Source organism: Camelus bactrianus, chromosome 4 (assembly GCF_048773025.1).
Source record: "Camelus bactrianus isolate YW-2024 breed Bactrian camel chromosome 4, ASM4877302v1, whole genome shotgun sequence".
NCBI lineage: Eukaryota > Metazoa > Chordata > Mammalia > Artiodactyla > Camelidae > Camelus > Camelus bactrianus.
The window spans coordinates 35,580,294-35,603,369 of record NC_133542.1 but is presented as its reverse complement, the minus strand read 5'-3'; the positions used below and the strand labels follow the sequence as shown (position 1 = coordinate 35,603,369).

General features: G+C 42.4%; 1 protein-coding gene across 2 annotated transcripts in view; it reads right to left on the bottom strand.

Annotated features, from left to right (window-relative positions):
• The window catches only part of MAMDC2 (MAM domain containing 2), a 139,672-nt gene that overhangs the window by 62,418 nt on the left and 54,178 nt on the right, over positions 1 to 23,076 (bottom strand). For both annotated transcript variants that reach the window (XM_045515102.2, XM_010952754.3), the window contains exons 3-5: positions 14,339 to 14,610; positions 13,468 to 13,552; positions 9,878 to 10,015 (exon numbers count right to left, since the gene is read on the bottom strand). In XM_045515102.2, coding sequence (XP_045371058.2) covers positions 9,878 to 10,015; positions 13,468 to 13,552; positions 14,339 to 14,610 — 495 coding nt within the window. The remainder of the gene's footprint in view (positions 1 to 9,877; positions 10,016 to 13,467; positions 13,553 to 14,338; positions 14,611 to 23,076) is intronic.

The following is a 23,076-nucleotide window of genomic DNA, read 5'->3' as shown; positions in this document are numbered from 1 at the left end:
TAATGAACTTGCCGCAGGGACCACAGCTGATTTCAGCCTCCATCTGCTTCACCTTGGGATCCACAATAGCATGTGTGCCATGCCACACCAGGCTGTCCTCAGCCAGTGACCAAGCAGAGCAGGGGGTCCCAGAGTTAAGCCTATCTACCTGACATGGGGCTTTTCAGCAACTCCCCATCAGCCTGGTCCCTCTCTGTCACTGGTGTCAGCCTTCCCTCCCGTGCTGCAGGCTCTCCCACCCAGGTGCATTAGGACTTCTGTGGGGATGCTAGGCACTTTCGCTGCTATGGGTCTCTTTCTCCATAAAATATATTAAGAGTTGTATTTTATAACTGCATTCATATAAGCATGAACATAACCTTGGCTGGACTTACATTTGTTATGATTACATTCACTTTCTTCCTTCTGATTTTAAAATAAATAAAATTAAGATATTCTCATGGGCCCCTAAAAATGTCAGGGCTCCCAGGCACTGGGACTTCTATGCCTAATGGCTACACCATCCTGGGCCCAGGCTCCTCCAGCTCTCTCCCCTTTATCTTTCACAGACAGTTCCCCCAATCCCAGCTGAGTGTCTGCTTCCTGCAGGACCCGAACTGACATAGCCATGAAGCGAGAAATCAGTCTACCCAGGGTGAGGGGCACCTCCAAAGACTCCAGGAGACTCTCAGTGAATCTAGGAGACCTCACAAATCCACCTGAAATTATTCATTCTATTTCTGGAGTGCCCGTAACCGTGTTTAGAACAATGTCCCACACCCTGTCCCATGATAAATTTGTCTTTCTTACAGTTGACAGAGATCTGATAGCATTCTTTAAAGGCTACTTACTCACCTCCTGTGTGGACAATATTTTCATCCCTGAATTTGCGGTTAAGTGCCTCATTAACAACCCATGCACAAGACACTAAGCCAAGTGAGCCACAATCACATTTCTGATACAAAACAACAGCAAACACAATGTGACCTGCCCAAAGTGAGTCAGAGAGGCAGCTGGGAGTCGGACCAGGACTGCTGACAGCAAGTCTCACGTAGAACCACTAGACGAGACCACATTCCGTTGCCCCCCCCCTTCCTCTCCATCATTCATTTGTTGCCAAAGTCGGGTATTATTTACTGACAATATGAGTAAGACTGTTTTTCACTGGGAAACAAAAGGTAGCTCATCATAAGTTTATCATCTCAGTTGAAGGGGCTGAGATGATTCAGAAATCACCAGGTGTCTGCCCCGGGAGGCTGAGTGTGTGTCATCGGGTATGATCTGCTCTGAGGAAGAGGAGCCAGTGGTTTCAGGGAGGGGTTGAACAGACACCATTTTGTGTAACTTTCCATGGGGAATGAAGAAGGTCACCTGGAGTCCTTGGGAAACTATGTTCAGTGTCTGGTATTATGAGAATTTTTCTGCCCAGCTCAATAAAGTCAACCCTCCTAACTGGTCTAAGGTTCTAGAGCTGCCAGGATCTCTAAAAGAAGCAATTTTTGTCAGATCCTTTAAGTTTGAGTAGATGAAACTAGGTACAGATAGATCTTAGGTGAAAAGGATCCTGTAATCAACCAAATCGTTGGGGATCTGGTTGGAAGATCAAAACTCTGGGGGATGCCAGCCAAAGCTCAGCCCTGTTCCCCACCGACCCCCAATGGACCTCCACCCCCAGCATAATGCCTGCAGTGACACCACGAGTACACCAGCTTCTGAAGAGGACTTTCCTCCTTTCTTGCTGCAGACTTCTGTGTTAGCTCAACTTTCCATATGGAACCAGTGGCCCTCGGTAGTTAGCCATTTCTCGTCAAATTAGGAAAAGAACTTTGAGGGCAGCTCCTGAACTTTTGTTTTCAAACAGTCTGGCTAACCGGCATTCCACAAAGATTGCCCTTGGCTTGGCAGCGATGCCAAAGGCATCCTCTGACTCAGCTGTGATTCGGCCCCGCTGGCCACGTTTGTGCTCCCGTTGCGATGTCCGCATCTGTGTCATGGTTGTCTGGACAAGCTGTCTCCTGGGTAAGGGGGCAAATCTGGTTTGAGGAAACATGCCAGCTGGTCTGTGGCCACCATGAGGAGACAACGCCTGGAGGCAGCAAGTTATCGTGCCTGCTCTCCCAGTCTACAGATCCGGCAGTTATCCTTACGAACACTGAGTTCCAAGGGTTTGGTAAGTTTTACTGTATACAGTCTGACTATACAGGACATGAAGTGAGGCTTCTCCTAGTTTCTGCTAAGACCTCAGTGCCAAGAACAATGGGCGCCAAGTACCTCTATTTTCTAAAGACTGGTGCTAGACCATCTGTGTTGAATGCACTGCTTTGTGGCAGACTTGGCGTCTAAGCCAGCTCTACGAGATTTAGATCACTTCACACCTCCAGCCTGTATATATGAGGCCAAGGAGGGACCAGAGAGATTGGAGACAGAGTTTCTTCCTAGAGAGTTGTCACGGAGCTGCGCTGTCATGTGTTTCCTTTTGACCTCCCAAGGGAACAAGAGGGGACCACTTCCCCTTTCCTACCCTGATCCAAGGGAAAGGGCTTAGGGGAACCACTTGCAGAGAGGGCAGGGGATGGAAACTACCCTCTAACCTCATCCCCACCCACACTTGCAGAAGTTTCTGTGTCCTGCGATTGCATTGGGCCTTGAGAGGAGGGTGGCAGGGTTATTGGGAGAACTTAGTCAGTGATGACCGGAATCTGTCGGGTACAGAGGCTGCGTACAGCACGAGGCTGTAGGGACTCGTGGAGGCAGAAGGGAGAGAAAGGGTTTTGCTGCCAGTGAGCTGTACTTCCAGAGACTGATGGGACAAAGACCTGAGTTTTCCCCAAGCCTAAGTGGGCAAGTCAGGAGGTAGCTGGGCTAGAGGACCGTAGGCATGGTGGTACCCCAACAGAAAGGGGCAGTGGGGTGTGCCTCCTAACAGGCCCTTGGGGGGATTCTTAGATAGCCAGTCAGGGCACACCCCTGTCACTAGTCAGGAGAGGAATGACCAGCATTTGGCCACCTACAGTGTGAAGAGCATCGACTCCAGATTAAACAGCACTGGTCACATCCAGCCTGTTGTCCTCTTCCCTTCCATTTCTGTTCCCCCCATCCTCCCTCCCCAACCCTAGAGGAGCTAGACACAGCACAGTGAGGGAGGAAGAGGAAGAAAAAGCAAAGGGAAGAAGTATGAAGAAACAAAGCCCAGTCCCTTCTCTCTCCTGCTGCTCTGTGCTCTGGTCTGGGGGAGGATTTGAACTGGCTGAGAAATTGGAGTTTTGCCTTGACGAACTTAATCCTCAAAAACGAGGCTGCTTGTTAATACCTGAAAGTGCCTGGAAAGCCAGGGTAAAGTCATCCAAGGACAGAGAGAGGAGACCCAGCAGAGAGTGCACAAAGGCAAAAGTAAGAAAATTAATAAAGTTACTTCTCTACTGAGTGCTTCTGCAATGAACCAAATGGATCAATGCTGAGAACGAATGAATGGGTGCGGTTAAGATGATGCTTGAACTCAATCTGAACCAAAATGAGAAAAGTGTCATGAGTTACAGAAAGATGCTCCATCCATCTCATAGTCTTTGATGTAATAAAACAACTCTGACCTTATTTTACATTTTGAAACCTTGTTCAGCTCCTACAGTGGCACCATATGTAGATCTGATTTTTAAAATCTCACCAAGGAAACAGATTTCCCTCATTATCTTTCTAGCAATATCTTCCTTTTGCTAAGGCAGGTAAGAAGCAGAAATAATCTGAGCTGTCAGTAGGTTATCCCCTGAAAGATTTTGTTTCATTTGATAAAATATTAACAAAGGGAAAAAGTCCATATGTGATGCATCAGAATTGAGTAGGATGGATAGAGATTGTCGTTCTAAGTGAAGTAAGCCAGAAAGAGGAAGAAAAATACCATATGATATCACTCATATGTGGAATCTAAAAAAAGAAAAAAGACACTAATGAACTCATCTACAAAACAGAAACAGACTCACAGACATAGTAAACAGTCTTATGGTTACCAGTGGGAAAAGGGGTGAGAAGGGATAAACTGGGAGTTCAAGATTTGCAAATATTAACTACTATGCATAAAAAAGATAAATAAGTTTCTACTGTATACCACAGGGAACTATATTCAATATCTTGTAGTAACCTATAATGAAAAAGAATATGAAAAGGAATGTATGTATGTATATGTATGACTGAAATATTATGCTGTACACCAGAAGTTGACACAGCATTGTAAATGGACTATACCTCAATTAAGAAAAAAAAAAAAGAACAGAATTGAGTAGGAAAAAGGAAGACAATATCCCATCCCTTCCAGTATTCCAAAGATGCCCCGCCATAATCTTACTACATTATTTTAGTCATTTCCACCATTAGATAAGAATTTGGAGACAAAGGGCTCATCTGAAAAATCTGACTCACTGTTTGGGGCAGTTAAAACCACCCAGCCAAACGAAGGAAAACATATATTCACATCATATTTTTCAGATATTACATTCGCTATTTCCCTTTTCTACACCGCAGAGGCCAGAGGCCCCAGGGAAGACTTTCTCCAACCCTCTCGGCAGCTCTGAAGTTTCTGAGCAGGCACACAGCATCCCTTGGCCCTGCTCTTTGCTTCTCCAGTTTTCACCCAAAAGCAAAGGCATCAGCTGCTTCAAGGATACAAACGGACAGGGGATGTGTTTACATAGAGCAAAATCTGCTTCTGTGGGCAGACATCTGAACCACTGAATCTTTACTTTGCCACCCAAATTAATGGAGCTTAGGGAAAATCAATACACCCATAGAAGGCAAGTGTAATAAGGAAGGTAACCTCTCTCTTGTTTAGAGCATGAGGATTTCCCCCTGAAGAGTGATCCTGGTCAAATCTTTGAGTCATATGAGCAGAGAGCTTTTCAAATAAAACATTTTAGAGTATTTAGAAGTCATCTTTTTTTAGCCCTATCCTCTGAAGGGGGAAGTCTTACATAACTTACATAGGAGTCTGGGCATGAGGAGTATGAGTGAGTGTGTGTGTGTGTGTGTGCGTGTGTGTGTGTGTGTGTGTGTGTGTGTGTGTGTGTTGGCTAAGGACTGCACAAATAATCACTCCATAAGTTGAAGAGAGGTTGAAGTGAAATAGAGAAGGGTTGGGAGAAGGCAGTGGAATGTGGGCATCCAGGCTTCCTGCAGGTCATAAGCAGAAACATAACCTAGGATTTAGGGCATCCTCTGCCACCAGCATACACCCCAGCATTCTCAAAGACTCCCCAAAGGTCAAACAACCCGTCCACTCTCATGCCTGCCACCTCTGCATATGCTGCACTTATTTTCTCCTTATCCGTCTTGCCAAATTCCTGCTCTGATATTACTTCCTGCAGAAAGCATTCCCTGAACTCCCAACACCTAGGCAGTCTTTCACTTTTCTGTGGTCTGTATCACTTATTTCATTCCTCTATTAATCACACATCACTGTGCATGTTTACATAGCATTTCAGTATTTGAATATTTTGAGAAATACCATTGTATACATTAACACAGAACTATATTAAAGGCACTGAGAAGTCCTGAAATAAAGGAATCTGTTTAGCTTTCTTTTGTTCAGGGCTTCCCCAATTTATTTGATCAGAAGAAGGGCTATATTTGTATGAAGATTATTATACTCAAGTACTGGTATTCCTGGGAACAGCACTTTGGAAGAGTTCGTTCCTATGATCTCTTTGAGGTTGGTGACTGTTTTTGTACCACCAGGATATGCAAGAATACCTGACGTATAAAGAGTGCTTAGTATGTGTTTGTTGAATGAATGAATGAGTGATCCATGAAGGAGCCTCATTCAGCTGTTCAGACTCTGACCAGGGTGACTACAGAATCTGGTGGATTGCTGGAAGGGAGGTAAAATTCTCCCTAGATTCCCTCCCTTCAGGCACAGGGGCACCCACTTCTTTAGGCCTTGGTATTGACATCAGGGAACTAAGCAGTGCAGGTAGGCAAAGCTGCCTGCCTTTGGGGGCGGGTTTTAGAATAGCCAAGGAAAAAGAGGAAAGATAGGAAAAATTGAGAGAAGATGGGGTGGGGAGAGGGAGTGGAGAGGAGAGAGGCGAGTGCCTATGGCAGGGGTGACGCACCGGCTACCACCAAGTCACAGTGTTCCTCGGGATGGTCACATCATCATACTTATCTCTGGGTGCGGATGTTAGAAAATCTCCTGGTCAAGATATTAGAAAAGCCAGGTCCTCTTTTTCTCATTCCTCAGTCCCTTTACTCCTCCTTTTTCTTTTTCTAATTCCAAATGCAGTATGTTTATATATTCTCAGGAGGGATCCAAAGCGTTTTTGAAATAGATCTCACTGGGTGGTAAATTTGGAGATTTTGATGTATAAATTTGATGTATAGCATTAGGTAAAGAGAGAAGAATAAAATATTAGAACTCAAAGGCATCTTAGGGAATACGGAATTCAAATTCTTCATTTGGAAACAGGCCAATAAAGAGCCTGAGAAGTTAAGGGATTACCCAAAGCCTTGCAGGGCATTTGGTCCTATTCAAAATGTCCATGGAGATATTAGGTCCACACCAAAGGTCCTTGATATTTGGTTCTGTCCAAAACCATCTGGCATGGACCAAATATGCTTATGGATGTTTCGGAGAGGACTAAATTTCAAAGATCTTAAGGCATGGATCAAATGTCTAGACAAGACCAAATGTCTGCTAATCACCCACAGTAATACAGTGCTCTGATGAGTGGGTCTGGAGCACAAGCCTTCTGACTCCTAGCCTGATTCTCCTTCTCTGTCCCTTGTTGATGCAAATATGGTCAGAATGTTCTGTGGTCACAAATGAGATTGAGGAAGAACTAGGGGTGATATGTTCTTTAAAGGATGGATTACACTCATGCAACATAGTCAAATGGATGATTTGACACTAGTCCGCAGGTGTGTTCTCTCTCAAGACATATGTGTTCTCCCAGACAGCTAGTCCTCACCATCACTGAGAATGAAAAGTGATGCATTGAACAAACAGTCATTAGATTATGACATTGCTTACCCAGAGGATCTGACTTTGGAACTAATTTTTAAGTGATTTGGGAAAAGTTCTCTGACACTTCCCCATACTTAAGCTTGTACCTCTGTGATAAGGACACAAAGGGTTATTGCAATTTTAATGATTAGTCTTTCAAGATTTTCTCTCCTCTTTGCACTAGGATTTTAAGATATGATAGAAAACAGTCTCAAAATCAGCCTATTTCCATAAATTAAGAAAATGTCATCTGGCATTTCATTTTGAAACCCCCAACACATTGTTAGTTGTTTTATTCATTTAAACAAAGGTTTGAAGAGGGAGTAACATTATACTGTTTTGACTTAACCCAATTGTCAATTAAAATACCTATACAGATACATGGGTTAATCTGTCATGGCAGGTTATCATCCACTCAACACATTAACACTCATTTTAAGTGTGGGTCCCACAGTGGCCCCAAGTGGAGGGTTGTGTGTCTTTAGGATCAAAATATGGATATATATGTAGAAACTCAAATCTTTTGTCATTCTCCAAAAGTGCTAAACCTTACTTTGAAAAGAAGGAAAACTTTTTTTTGTCTTTCTTCCAATCTCAATTCCATATGTAAGTGACTACAGATGCACCTGGGGCATTTTTTGTTCTCTTGTTCTACGTTTCAATCCTCCATCCACTGAGATATTCCCCATCTGGTTAATCAAGCTAAAACATTGCTGCGATTGCATCTCTCTTCTCAAAGACCTCCAATGGCCTCCCATGGTCAGTAGAATAAAGTTAAGATCTCTTTCCTGGCATTCAAGGCCTTTTAGAATTTTCCCTTCTCACTGCTTTCTCAGTCGCATCTCTCCCTCAGCTACCCCTCGCAATTATCACCATGTTTTGTTGCTCCTGCCGTCTCTTACCTCTGTCTGTCAAAATCATGCCCAACCTCCAAATATACTTGATTTCTCTCATCATGTTTTCAGAGGATCCAAGCAGGATCCCTCTTGTCTGAATATCCAGCACATTTTTTTTTCTTTTTTCTTATTTTTGGGTAGGGAGCACTTTTAAAACACTCAGCACATACTACTTTGTCTCACATCCCTTTGTGGTAGACATCTTTTTCTCTTTCTCGAATGTATGTTCCTTGAAACTGGGCAGGAGCTATTGTCATTTTAATTGCCATTTTTCCAGTCATACCTAATACAGGGTCAAATGAACAAAAATGCTAGATCCAAAGTTGGCTTTGTCTTAAACAGGTAAGTCATGAGAGAATCCAACCTTTCTTCTATACAGTTACTTATAAACATTTTGCTCTATGAAACCTGAATATGTTGAAAAAGAAAAGGAACATACAAAACAAAAGTTTGCAAAGCAGAAGTTAGATAACTGGGTCTGACCTAAAGATGTGTTTTCTTGGTCTATTCACCAACTTAAAAAATTGGGGGAAATTTCACATAAAACCTCTGCCTTCCTGATTATTCTCAGAAAATCGAAAGATCTGGCCCCCTGGACTTACAATCTCACATGGCAGCAATTAACTGAAGCTGAGTATTCTTTGTACACGGTCTGGGCTCTCTAGTTTGCCACAGTCCTCACCCAGCTGACATGTCACTCTCTTTATACCATCTGCTTGACTCCTTTAGGAAACTGAATGTGAGACCCTGGATATAAAGGAGACAGGACAGGACCAAAGAGAACAATCAGGACAGGATAAAGACTGCCCAGAGCCAAGATAAGCTGCAGGATGGACACTTAAAAAAAAGTTGGAGACATGGTTAAAAAATATTCATATGAAGAGAAACTACAGTGAATGAGGAATGAAGTAAAGAACATAAAAAGTTGTCATGTTTTCAGGCAACTGAGGGGACACACCATCAGCAGCAGCAATTTATTGGGACTGAGCAGATCACCTCAATATCCACATGGCAAAGGACTGAAAGGGGAAAAGCTACTGTTTGCCGCAGGACCAACATTCCTATTCTGTTCTTGATGGAAAGCTAGTCACCAGAATCTTCTCATAAGTCAACAAGAACTTAGAATTGAGGACGAGAATGTCTTGCAATCGTGGGGAGACCTAGGCTTTTATGCTCTCAACCAACGTCCAGGTGAGAGCTGCCATAAACCACTGGGGAGCAAGCCCTCACCCTCGTCCCCCTTCTGTGAGACTTCCTCCTCCACGTCCACTTCTCACTGACAACCTCTCCTCTCCGTTTCCCCTGCAGAGCAGCAGCCCACTTGGTCGCTAGGGGGCCCTGTTAGACACCACATGCAGGACTCATGGTTGGTATTGGCTCACCTCCCCACCCCTTGGGAGGTTTGGAAGGACTTGTTCCCATCATTCAATCTATTTTCAATGAAAAGAAACCTAGAGTTATTCCAGCCTTGTCTTTAGAAATAAGAAGTATTGAACAACAAACACAGGGAAGTAAAGCATAATATGGAAATGGCAAAACAGCAAGACGAGGTCACAAGTGAAGAGAAGCCTTAAACATTAACATGTATAAGATAGATAAACAAGGACCTACTGTATAGCACAGGGAGCTATATTCAACTTCTTGTAGTGAGCTGTAATGGACAAGAATCTGAAAATATACATGTCTTTGTGGATATGTACAACTGAATTGCTTTGCTGTACACCTGAAACTAACATTGTAAATCAACTACACTTCAATAAAAAATAAGGACTAAAAAAAAAAAAAAAAGCAAAGCCTTTAACTAGGTGGCCTTCTCCTGAGTTATAGAGCTCACGTCTGCAGCTGTCGCTAGCTCATGGCTTACTCTTCCCTCCTCTTCCACCAGGTTCTTGGTCCCGACTCACCCTCCTCTCTCTCCCTCCTTCTCTGTGGACAGAGGCACAGTCAGGCCAAAGCAGGGGAAATGACGCAAACAGTTATCCTGGAAAAGGGACTCCACTTGTCCCCAGCTCACCCAGTTCACTCTTGAAGGTGTGATCCTGCGGGAGAACGGAATGGGAGTTCCGAATATTTCCTCCTCCAACAAACCAGTTCACGTTGGGGTTCCAGCGGTTCACAAAGCCACAGAGATGATTTTCTTCAAAGTCACATTCTGGCAGAAGAGGAATGAAAAGACACTTCGCAGAGATGCAGTTATGCCTGTGTACACCCAGACCCACTGCAGTGTGCTCTTAGATATTCAGATATGTTTCTCACTCCCTTTGACCACTGGGACCTTCGTACCAGGACCCCTGGACGATGTTGGTCAAGAAGAGAGATCCTGTATAGAAGAGTGACTATAATCCATCATTGCTTCTTTGGATTGTGGCCCTTCCTCTCACTAGCCATGTGGTTTGCAGTATGACTCTCTTAGCCTCCATTTCCTTATATGTGAAATGGGCAGAACACCCCCTCCCCCGCATGGGGCTGTTGTAAGTGTGGACAGACGCCCGCACAGTGCCAGGCACAGGGTTAGTGCCTCGTGTATCAGCCAACTCTGTTTCAAAGCACTGTTGAGAGCTGTGCTCTTAGCTCCAGAAATTTTATCCACCACCTTTCTGGTAGCACAGTCCCCCATCCCCTTCTCCCTTGATGGCAGACTAGATACTAGCTAAAGGCTAAGGGGCATGTTTTTAGACACTAAAATCCTCTACTTTTCTTATAAGCAAGAACCCAGTCAGAATAGTTGGCACAGGAATATCTTAGGCCAGGGGTCCTTCTGCAGCTACTAAGTGGGAAAAAAAGAGACAACAAGGAGACTTCCTTCCCCTTTTCAGTAGCATCGCCATGTTTGCACAGATAAATTGTTCCCAGTCAACAGACTCCTTTAGTGGGAACAAGAAACTCATAAGCCAGTTCCTCCACTGATGTCCATAATGACCAATTGAAAATGTGAAGGATGATTGTGTTGGTCATCTCCATATCCACCCACCTTTTCCCACCCTGCTCCATCCTCCAGAGGTTGCCCTGTATGGACTTGTATGGGCTTCCCTGCCTTCTGGCTTCCCACTGAATTTGACCAATGGAAAGTAGAAGGAGAACGAGTTGGGGGTGTTTATTCCTCCAGCTCCCTCCCTGCCAGGTTGCCGCGAGTTGGCTGTGTCCCTTTATTGAGGGACCACACAGCTACTGTCCCCAGGTTCTGGAAACCCCTCCTCCCTTGCCCCTGCAGACCTAAAGATGTTGATGGTTCCTGAGTCATCACTCTGACTAGTGCTGGATTACTACTCTATCTTTGGCTGGTTTCCTTCACCTGCCCACACCTTTGCAGTCCCTTTAGTGAGTTTTCCTCAAACTACTCAGGTTGAATGTACTCTGTTTTCACTTTCCTGCCAGGATTCCGACTGTTAGAGTTATCACTGTGCTTTTGCATTAGCAAGCATTGAACATTTTTAAGGTTTTCATTTCCAAATTTTCCACTCAGCATTCGCCAACCATTGCCCAATATTTGGTGCCAAAGGCTGCCGCAGAGTAAAATAAAAAGCCAGTTATTTCTCAATGTGCCAGACACTATTCCGAGCACTTTAAATGTATTAATTTATTTAATACTCAAACAACCCCATGAGGTATGTACTATTATTAACCTCATTTTACAGAGGAGGAAACAAGAGAAGCAAAGATAGTGCACAGAAAGAAAGGTGACGTGAGAGTGAGATCACCCAGGTCAACAGGATAAAAGTATCAACACTCAAGGAGAGTGTGTAGCTCAGTGATAGAGCATGTGCTTGGCATGCATGAAGTCCTGGGTTCAATTCTCAGCACCTCCATTAAGAAAAATAAAACTTAAAAAACAATAATCTTTCATCAATCAATCAATCAATCAATCAGCACTCTTTTTGTTTTTCAAACAAACAAGAAGTCATCAAATAATTTGAAGAAAGGAAATGAACATTTTTGAGTGCCCAGGACTGTGACAATCACCTCCATATCCATGATCTTTTAGTACTCACAACAATCCTATAAGGGAAGTATTTTATCCCCATTTTGCAAGTGAGAGGCTGCGGGGCGCAGCGTGTGGACCGAGCCAGCAGGTGGCGCTCCACCAGGTGTGTCGGACTCAAGTCTGTGGTGTGTCCGAGACCCAAGCAGCCAGCACTAAGATGCTGCAGGGAGGCTCAAGGAAGGAGACACAGTCTAAACTCATTGTATCTGCAGAAAATGGTCACAATTCCAGTCTGTTTTCTTTCACTTCCATTAGCATCATCACTGGCAGGTCAAACAAGAGAAGCGAGACTCGGAATTAGCACAGGCTCTTTTTTGCTTAGAATCCTCTGTGACTCCCCTTTCTTTTCCTCTCCAGAGCCATTCAGCCTCCAAGTACTGTCAGTGCTGAAAAATCTGTCAAATCTACCACCTTTTTTCCTACCCCACTGCCAACCCCAATTTTATTTTATTTTATTTTGGGGTTGGGGTGGGGAAGTAATTAGGTTTATTTATTTACTTCCTTATTTTTTAATGGAGGTACTGAGGATTGAACCCAGGATCCCCTGCATGCTAGGAATGCACTCTACTACTGTGCTATACCTTCCCAACTGCTGACCTCAATTTTAGACCCTAGTTATGTTGCCTCGGTAAGGTCACAATCACATCCTAGTGGGGTTTTCTATCTCTTACATATTTTCAACTCATTTTCCATGTGGCCACCGGATTCATCATCTGAAAATGCAGCTGCAGGCATCTTCCCCGCTGACTGACTTTTAGCGCCTCCCAACCACAGAATTCAGGAATCCGAGCTCCACAGCTGGGATCTAGACTCTTTCGTGTAATGGAGTCCCTTAGCAGTCCTGATTCTCACTTCAAACACTACTCAGCCTCTTGCCTTTGCCGGGACCGCTCTGTGCTTTCTCCCCACTGAGGTCCATCCAGACAGTGCTTTCCTTCCTGCCCTGCTCCTCCACCTGCCAGAATTCTACTCTTTGAAACTCTGGCTCAAATGTTTCTCCTGTATCAGTCCTGTCCGACTTCCTCCCCTCCTCCCTGCATCTCCACAGCAAGCCTTGTCCTTCTCCAGCAGAACTGATCGTATATAGAAACAGCTTCAGCAGGAGACAAATAGAAGGTGAGTGTCTTCTCTGTACGCCTCTCAGAAGCTGGCACATCACAGGCTGCTAACCAACCCTGTTCAAGTGGAATCTAAGTGACAATGTGATTACCAAGAAGGAGCAATGGTGTGTAAGAGAGAAATGGAGCAAAGTGGGGAAAGGAGGTAACACAGAAGCAATACGATGCCCGCTTTTCTGGCAAATGCTACAAAAAGCTGAATTTGCAGCAAACTGGACATTGTTTGTATTAGAATATGTTGAGGTTAAGGCGGCAACTCAGGTGACAGTTACTGCACCTACTTTTTTTTCATTAACCCAGCCAGGCCAGGCAAACTCTAAGGGGCCTTCCTATGCTCAAGACTGAAAAACTACAAATGACATTCAAATGAACAAAATTCAAAATTCATTAAGCAGTGTAGTTTATAAACTACTCTGCCTTTAGGATTGATTCAATTCCCTCTGGCAACAGTAGATTTTCAGAAAAGCTTCACGTTCTGCCACAATGAAAAAGAAACCCACTCACCAATACAGTAGCCAGTTGTCATCTTGATTTCAAAGAGTGCAATGCTGGCTGTATTTCCCTGTCCAAGCACACCTTCTATTAAAATCTGCACAACACATGTGGAGAAGAGAGTCAGACTTCAAAACACCCCATGTCCTTGTTCAGTGTTTCAGTTACAGTCAGGAGCTCTTCAGCAAATCAAGGCAAAATGAGATTGTCTGTCTCAGCTAATTGCTATTAGATGGTGGACTTTATTAAAAGAAGGCATGTGTGTGTATGTGCATGCATGTATACAAAGGCATACACATCTTCTCAGAACTTTGAGGTGAGCAAGGTGTCCTCTTTCAATATATTTTCATTTTTTTATTATAGTTAATGTTTTGTTCAAAATTTATAGCAAACAAACCATTAGGAAGATAACGTAAGCACATGCTACACACAAATTAGGAGGATGAAACAAAATTGTAAGAAATGAAAATGTTCCCTAAAGCTTACTGGAAAATAAATTTCCATTGAAGAGGTTGGTTTGAGCCCCATTTAGGTTCTTACAGAAGTCCCACTTAAATAGACAGAAAACATGGTTACCAGTGGGGAGAGGGGAGAGTGGAGAGAGAAAATGGGAGTTCGGGATTTGCAGATACAAACTACTGTATATAAAATAGATAAATAACAAGGTTCTACTGTATAGCACAGGGAACTATATTCAATATCTTGTAATGGCCTATAATGAAAAGAATATGAAAAGGAATTTATATATTATTCTATGATGCATTTCCTGTAAAACATCACATCCTAACAACAGGAGATATCTAACTTCAATGGCAGAAGTTTTCATAAGATCTCAGCATAACATAAAGCCAAATAACAAGCCCTGCACCTGAATTCCACCTACTTTGAATTTCTTGGGACTGTTCTGCAAATCCAGGCTGGCTATGAGCCAGCTGTCTGAAGGTTCCTTGGCTGACCAAAGCAAGCGATCAAAGCTTTCATCTTCGTATCTCACATAGAGGTTCAGCCGGCTGGGAACTGATGGAGACCCCGAGGACGTGGTTATCTGGTAGACCAATCGGAGGCAGCTCCATTCCTCAGCCTGTAGGTCAGAACTTAGCAGCACAGCTTTCTCCCCTTGCTTGGCAAAGGAGGTGTCCACATAAATGTAATGGCCTGAAAAGAGAAAGGGACGCAGGTAAGAGATCAATCTTCTGTTCACAACACAGGAAAATATACAACTGCACTGCAGTAAATCTGAGGGCAGACACAGCCTGCAGATGCTTTTTCTTGGCCCACTGAATGTTGCCTGAACACAGGATGTCTGCTTCTGGTGAAAAATCAGCAGGTCCAGCAACACAGAGGCTACTTCCCCATGACATATGACAAAACAGTCCAGAACTGGGGAGTGTTGCCTCTTTGGAGAGTGGCATGTGGGCTCCATTTTGCCACAATCTGCACTCCTCCCTATTACCTCCTGGCATTGAAGCCAAGTGTCTGTTGCCTGTATTACCTTCTAACAGGCCCATTTAGCACATTGCACTCATCTTCCCAACCCCTATAGGCATATGAGTTTGAGAATCCGGCTAAGGGGCTTCAGACTCTGGAGGAGCAGCTTTCATCTGCTGGAGTCAGAACACCTTAGTGGGCTTCTTCCCCTTCCATAGCTACCCTTATACGTAGTGATTCCATCTGCATTCAACTTGCATCATTAGAGTAGATTAAATTGATTTGGTTCCCTCAGATCTTGGCTCTAAGGCAGAAAAAGTTCATTGTAAGCTAATTTTGAGTTAGGCATGAGACTCTTCTCCTCTAGACTCTTCCAAGACCAAATCTCATAATTCTGACAACTAAATGAGAAAGCACATGCAAACCATGGAGGACAGGGCTTGGAAATCAGTAGACACACTGGCATCAGCAGTCATCATTTCCTTCTCCTCCAGCCCCTTGTCCCCTACCTCACTCCCTCCTTCCTCCCCTTCCCTTCTGTCTTCTCCTTCCCTTTTCTTCCATCCTCCTCCCCTTTTCTTCCATACTCCTCCCTGACTCCTTTCCTTCCTCTTTCTTCACTCCTCTTCCCTTCTCCTGCCTCTCTCCCCTCATTCTCCTAATATCGACAAGGGGCGCTCTGCTGACTATATCAGGATGCAAAATGGCATTTCTATGACCAAAAAAAAAAAAAAAAATAAATAAATAAATAAATAAATAAATAAATAAAAATTGGTTCTAAGAACTCTCATGTGAGCCTTGCAAATCTGACTCTAGTCACTGGCCTCCTGTAACAGTGATCTGATCTGCCTGTGCGTCTTGGGGCCCCACCACCTTTCTGACCTGCACCCTCGTGCTTGCTCAGAGGTTCCCACGATCATGGCCAGCATCAAACTAGCAGTCTTCTATCATGTAACCACCCACCGACCCCTTGCATTTTGGACTAAATTCTTACTGAAAAGGCCCTAGAAGGCCTCTTTGATTTGCTTGATGTTTCTAGCCCCTCCCCCCATGCTTGTTGCACCAAAAACGGATCCTAGCCGGGATCCTGAAGCAAGTGTGGACAGGCCCACAGCAGCTCAGCTGATGACCATCCTCACAGTTAGGGCATTGTCTTCCAGAAGCCTCACTTGCCTGTGAAAGCTTTCAAGATCAAGATCTCTCTCCAGCTGGCAGTCTTCTTAACATAGCAACCACTCAGTCGGTGCAAACAGTAACTGCTTCTGGATGCCAACCCAGGCCCCCTCTATGGATAAATCTGGCCCTTGCAGAAATCACCACCAACACCATAACCTCCTACGTACAGTGAACACTCATGATGAACCAGGTGCTGTTCTAAGTGCTTCACATGCACTTACTAGCTGCAGGGCCTGTCGGGTTTTGAAACGCTAAGCTGGGGTTCTCAATGCCAGCCTTTTTTGGAAATATCACGTTGGTTCATTGTGACATGAGGGAATGTAAAAGTGCCATCCTCCTTTCCCCACTCTGCTATTCCCCCAAAAGAAGAGATTCTAAGCAGGCTGGTCGTGGGGTAGAGAGGGGATGGGAATTGGGGGAGATCCTGAGAGCACTTCAGTCCCTTTCTGAGGAAGGAGAGAGCTGATCCATGGAGAACGGAAGAGGAGAGAAACAAAGAAAGTCCCTGCTGTGTCCTATGAAGGCTCACATCGCCTGCCAACTTGGCTGGCAGGTGAGGCCCACTTCTCCCTGGGGCACCTGCCCAACTCCTCTCCCTCCTCCTTTCCCCATTCTAGATGGGAACAACTCACAACAGTGGCTCTCAGACTTGAGCCCAGAGTCACCTGGAGTGCTTGTTAAAACACAGATTGCTGGGCTCACTCCTAGAGTTTCTGATCCAGTATGTCTGGGGTGATGCTGCACTTCTAACCAGCTGCATTTCTGGAAAGTTCCAGGTGATGCTGACGCTGCTAGTCTGGGGACCACAACTGGAGGACCTCTAATTTACAATGTCTGACAGAGAAAGAGGACCGCTTCTCAGGACATTTATCATCTGTCAAAGAAAGGGCAGGCATGGAGGTAGCATATAAAGAAGCGGGGGGACAGTTTTACTTGGACGTAAAACTCAGACTCAAGTAAATGTGTGTTATAGTAGGCACAATGAGTCCATCTACTGGTGATTATCTTGATTTTTCAGCAAATGCCATAAAAAATCTTTCTTGACATAGTCTTTTACTATATCAGATTTTATTATAAGCATATGCTAATACTCTCATATTAAGAACCTTTGCGAACACACAGTATATAAAATGTATTATTTATAATACCTTGATATTATACAGTATGAAAGTCAGTGCTATTTACTGAGTGATTCTGACATCTCAGCCATAAATATGGGCTATTTCAAAACACTGGGATTTTGCATGTAAACTACAGACCTCAAAGTCACTTTGAGGTCATGCTGTGTGGACATACCTATTAGCTGCATTACAGTTCATCCAATGATTTATCCACCCAAGTGGTTTTGCATCCACTCAGCAGAACAATGCATTCTCCTAGATCAAATAACAGCACATGTGCTACCCACCTCTCCTACCACTGCCAAGCTCAAAACAGATTTGGTTAATTAATCACTACATTTTTTTCTGCCCAGCCTGGATATAGCCTCAGAATCCTTCTATATATAGTGCTCCATGTAAGCACTAGCAATCAATCTGAGTTGACAACTGAGTTGGAACTATTTGAACTATTTGTTATCCTTGCTTGTGGTCATGTTAGAGTCAAGCCAAACTAGAAGGAATGTGGTACATTTTGAAGAAGTTTTAGAAAATGAAGAAAGAATGAGGAAGATACTGATATCAGGGATGGTGCCTCTCCCTGGACTGTCACTAATAAAAATTGCTAACCTAGAACAAATTGATAACATTTTTGGTGAGTTGTTTCTTCTGACATTACTAAAAATACACATTTCGCCACTTAGAGAGTTAATGAAGTTTCCTTTGTGTATGAAAATATTTCATTTATTCCAGCCTAATGACACTGACATCTGGCATTTAATCTTGGACATAATTTACATACAATAAAACTCACCCCTTTAATGCAGTTCAGTGGCTTTTAATATACTCACAAAGTTGTGCAACCATTGTCACTATCTATTTCCAGAATCTTTTCATCACCCCAAAAGGAAATCCCATAAGGTCATTTCTCATTTTTCTCTTCCCCTACCTCTGGAAACCACGAATCTACTTTCTGTCTATGTGGACTTACCTACTCTAGAAATTTCATATGAAGGGAATTTTATAATATGTGGCCTTTTGTGACTGACTTCCTTCAATGAGCACAGTGTCTTCAAGGTTCATCATGTTGTAGCATGTATCAGAATTTCATTCTTTTTTGAGGCTGAATAATATTCTATCCTATGGATATACCACTATTATTTATCCACTCATCAGCTGGTGAACACTGGACTGTTTCCACTTTTTTGGCTAATATGACTAATGCTACTATAAACATTTGTGTACAACTTTTTATGCAGACATAAGTTTCAATTCTCATAGGTATATGCCTAGGAGTGGAATTAGGTCATATGGTAACTCTGTGTTTGACATTTTTGACGAGCTGCTGAACTGTTTTCTAAATTGGCAACAATATTTACATGTCCACTTGCAATGTAGGAGAGTTTAATTTCTCCACAAGTTCACCAACACTTGCTATTGCCCATCTTTTTTTTTTCATATACAGCCATCTTAGTAGTAGATGTTAAGTGGTATGTAATTGTGCTTTTGATTTGCATTTCTCTAATGACAAATGATGAAGAGCATTTTTTATGTGCCTATAGGTCATTTATACATCTTCCTTGGAGAAATGTCTATTTAAGTCCTTGGCCCATTTAAAAATTTTGGGTTATTTATCCTTTTATTGTTAAGTTATAAGAGATTCTATATAATCTGGATACTAGATGTTTTGGGATATATGATTTGCAAATTTTTTTTTTACTATTCTGTAGGTTGTCTTTCCACTTTCTTATGGTATTCTTTGAAGCACACAAGTTTTTCATTTTGATGAAGTCAAATTTTATATTTTTCTTTGGTTGTGTGTACTTTTAGTATCATATTTAAGAAGTCATTGTCTAATTTAAGGTCATGACAGTTTACACCTATGTTTTCTTCTAAGAGTTTTCTAGTTTTAGCTCTTACATTTAGATCTTTGATCTATTGTGAGTTAATTTTTGCTCATAAAATTGTCTTGGCACTTTTGTTGAAAATCAATTGAGCATAGACATAAGGGTTTATTTCTGAACTCTCAATTCTATTCCATAGATCTATGTTTCTCTTTATGCCACTACCACACAGACTTGCTCACTATACATTCATAGTGGTTTTGAAATTGAGAAGTGACAGCCTTCTGACTTTGCTCTTCTTTTTCAGGACTGGTTTGACTATTCTGAGTCTCTTGCATTTCCATATAAATTTAAAGATAAGGGTAGAAATAGGGTAAGTTAAAATACCACAGAGTTCACTGTTCTGATACTCAGTCAATCTTTTCCTGAATAAATGCTCCTGAATGTTGCAAGTCTTTGGTTAATTTCAAGTTCTTAAAGAGCTGATTTTGACAATTGTTGCCAGTGTTTTTATTGCTTTTATGAGGAGAGGGTTTTCTGAAGTCCTTACTCCACCATTCCTGCTGATGTCACCCCCTTTTTCAACTTTTTAAATAAATAAGAATAGAAAACAATGCTTCAGAGATGTTGAAGTAAACACATACAAGTAAGTAAAAGGCAAAGGATGGCAGAAATCACGTGTGGATTGGGTTGTGTCACTATGACACATTGGGCCAAGGATCTGGGGGAAAGTTACTAGCCACAGTATTGAAAACATGATGACGGGAAGGAAGGATCCTTTTCAAACACTGCTGCTTAGATAATTTGAACTAATTTATGAGACAGTTATTGGGAATGATAAGATCTTTATAAGGGGTCAGAAAAGGGCCATAAACTTCCAAATAGATTTTTTTTTAAAGTAAGTCAGCGATCAAAACCAGTAATCAAATCATTCTGCCACAATGATCAGGTTCCACATGCCTCAGGGTCTGAATGTGTCTTCCAGTCACAGGCAGGCATCAGAAAACAATAAGGGAAAAGGCTTTTCTGTTTCAGTGAAGGCAGACATAAGGAACTGAGCTGTGGGGTCACACCCAAATGCTAGACATATCTGCACAGCTAGAGCCCAATGTATTAATGACTTCCAGTACCAAGACACAGTGTGATGGTTCTAAATCCCAGGCCATCACTATGGTGATATGGCCAGGGAGTAAATCATAGGGGACTTCTTGGTATCCCTGAAATCTTTTTTGCTAATGAATGTACTGTTATTCAGGTGTGGTGATCATGCCAAAGTGACTGAATGGTGCAGAGCACCCCACCAAGGATTTGTAAAGTATAACCTTGGCTTAAAATTTCACCATGCATGTGCTAACTGCATCATTAGTTTCTTTATCAGCAAAATAGTAATAATAAACAGTGGAGTCCTATTACACATACGTTCAATATTTGGGAAGTCACCTCAACATACTCCGAAAAAAACCCCAAAAAACCAAGTGAAAACAATCCAACCACTGCAATACACACATATTTGTATGAAATAAGTTTTTCATATGAATAGCTACTAAATGAAATATTTTACGTATTTCCAACACAAAAAGGAAGATTGGCTGTATTGCACATAGACATGGTATAATATAGAGAAAACCGTGTATGCTATACTCTGTGCAATTTAAGGAACTTTCAAGGACAATTTTGATGGTATCCAATTTTTACTTTTCATGCTGACTTTAGAACGTAAAGCTCAAGTGAGAAATGACTTCATATCTACAGGGTTGTTGTCAGAACCCGATGAAAATAATGTATATAAAAATCCTGTGTAAAGTGTAATGTTACTTGTCAATTATTTCTCTTCTCATCATTGGGGGAGGAGTCCTTTAGTTGTTCCAGAGATAGTGAGAAATTTATATTGCCTTCTTACTTTTTTTCCATTCTGGTTCAGAGATGATATTTGTTCAGGTAACAGACCAGCAGCACATCTGCAATGCTGATATAGGAACAGTCTTCATTCCTTTCAACTTAATTGACTCTTTGATATTGAAATCTATGCCTTTGTCCTCTTGAGCACTGGGGCTGTCCTGACTACCCATCCTCGGCAGTTCCCCTCCTCACACACTCTTACCCAGGACTAACCATCATCTAAAGTAGAATTCAGTATATTTACCCCTGATCTGATTCTGGCTGAAACCTTGAGACCCAGGTCTGATAACAATGCCTACGTCTCTATTTGTTTAGCTCTTGGTATCTCGCGTGTCTAAGAAAAGGACACTGCCTTCTTTTTGGCAGCTTCCTTCCCAGGGCTGAAGTCCAGTCCCTGAACTCAGGCGAGGATCTTCTTACCAGATTTCCTGAATGCCTTACTGCCTGCCTGTCTGGGTTGGGTCCTGTCTGTGGAAGCATATGGTGGAGTGGTTAAAATCGTGTGGTTATCACTCCAGCCAGATGTTGACTCAAGTCCCAATCACACTACTTACATATCACTTTCAACTTACACTATCTGAGACCCACTTTTTTCACTGGTAAAATGAAGTTTCTAAAATGCTTACTTGGTAGAGTTTTAAAGAAGATTAAATAAGATAATGTAAGTAAAGCTCTTAGCACAGTGCTAAAGGGCATGTGGTAAGCACTTAATAAATGTTAGTTTTTATTTTTCCAAATATCTGATCAGCATGATTTTCCTGATGGCTAACCCATCTCATCAACTCATGTTGGAACTCCCTGATATTAACTGCTACTTGTTCTGCTTGCTCCCATTGTCCTGCCCTTCTGACTCCAACTTCTGCCCACTGTACAGAAGAGCCACATGCAGTCTATCCATTCTCCCGGGTGCCTGCTCTACTACTGTGGACACAGCTTTTTCTAGGTCCCAGCCCCTCCCAGTCTGTTCCATCCCACTGCCCAGCTGCATTTTCTGTTGTGACAATCATCTTTAGGATCCACCAGCTGATCAAAGCAGGCTGGATAATAATATATGCAAAGCATCTGGTAAAGGCTCATAAAGTATTTTGCAAAGAACAGATTCCTATCATGGAGAGAGGAGGCCACCATACAACAGTGTCCTCAATTATACATAAGCCATAGGCTCACATTTGGAAGGAGTCTTGCTTTCTTTGCACATCAAAGACTACTCAAAAATTAAAAAGTTGTATGTAATACAAACTATATGCAAAATTGATGAACAACAAAGTCCTGCGTATAGCACAGGGAACTATATTCAATAGCATGTAATAACCTATAATGAAAAAGAATATGAAAAAGAATACATATGTATGTATAACTGAATCATTATGCTGTACACCGGAAACTAACACAACATTGTAAATCAGCTATACTTCAATTAAAAAAAAAGTCGAATGCATAGAAAATGCAGTGGGTGTAAGGGTTCTCAAAAACAGCTGGTTGTGTTATTGGAAAATAAATAGGATAGCATTCCTCAAATGTGAAAAACTGTATTATATACTGGTTACCTCTGGCAAAAGAATGTTCTGTTCTGAAAATATCTAAGAAAAATCACAAATTTCTATGACTCACATAAAGTGTTCTCACCTCTGTTGGAAGTTTCCAACTTTACTATTATCCTCTGTATTTATTTAGTGAGTCACTATAGGAATATAATTTTAATCATTTGAAAATGAAGATAGCTTTCAAGAATTCGTCTCAAATCATCTTGTTAAGAAACAAAGATTCAAAGGGAACTAACATTCCTTGTGCTGCAGGCACTAGATGCTTGACACGTGTTCTCTCTTAATCCTGAGGAGTGATCCTGTCAGGTGGGAATTACTACTGTACAAGGGAGGAAACAGAGATTCACAAAGGTTAATGCAGCAGCCCAGCTAGTAAATGAAGGTTCGACTCCGAGTCCACACATTTCCCTCTGCTCCGTGCTGCTTACAAATATTTCCCTGTGTATTTTGTTACTAACTTATCCTTTCACAGTTGTATTAATCTTCCTATTGCAGGAAAGGAAGTTTTCTTTCTTTTTCTTACACTGGGATCCTGAAGGGATGGATGTTTTTATATGGAAGCTCATATAGGCTTATCTACACATACTATTCCTGTTGATAACACAATGACCAGATTAACTTTTCCATTGCATT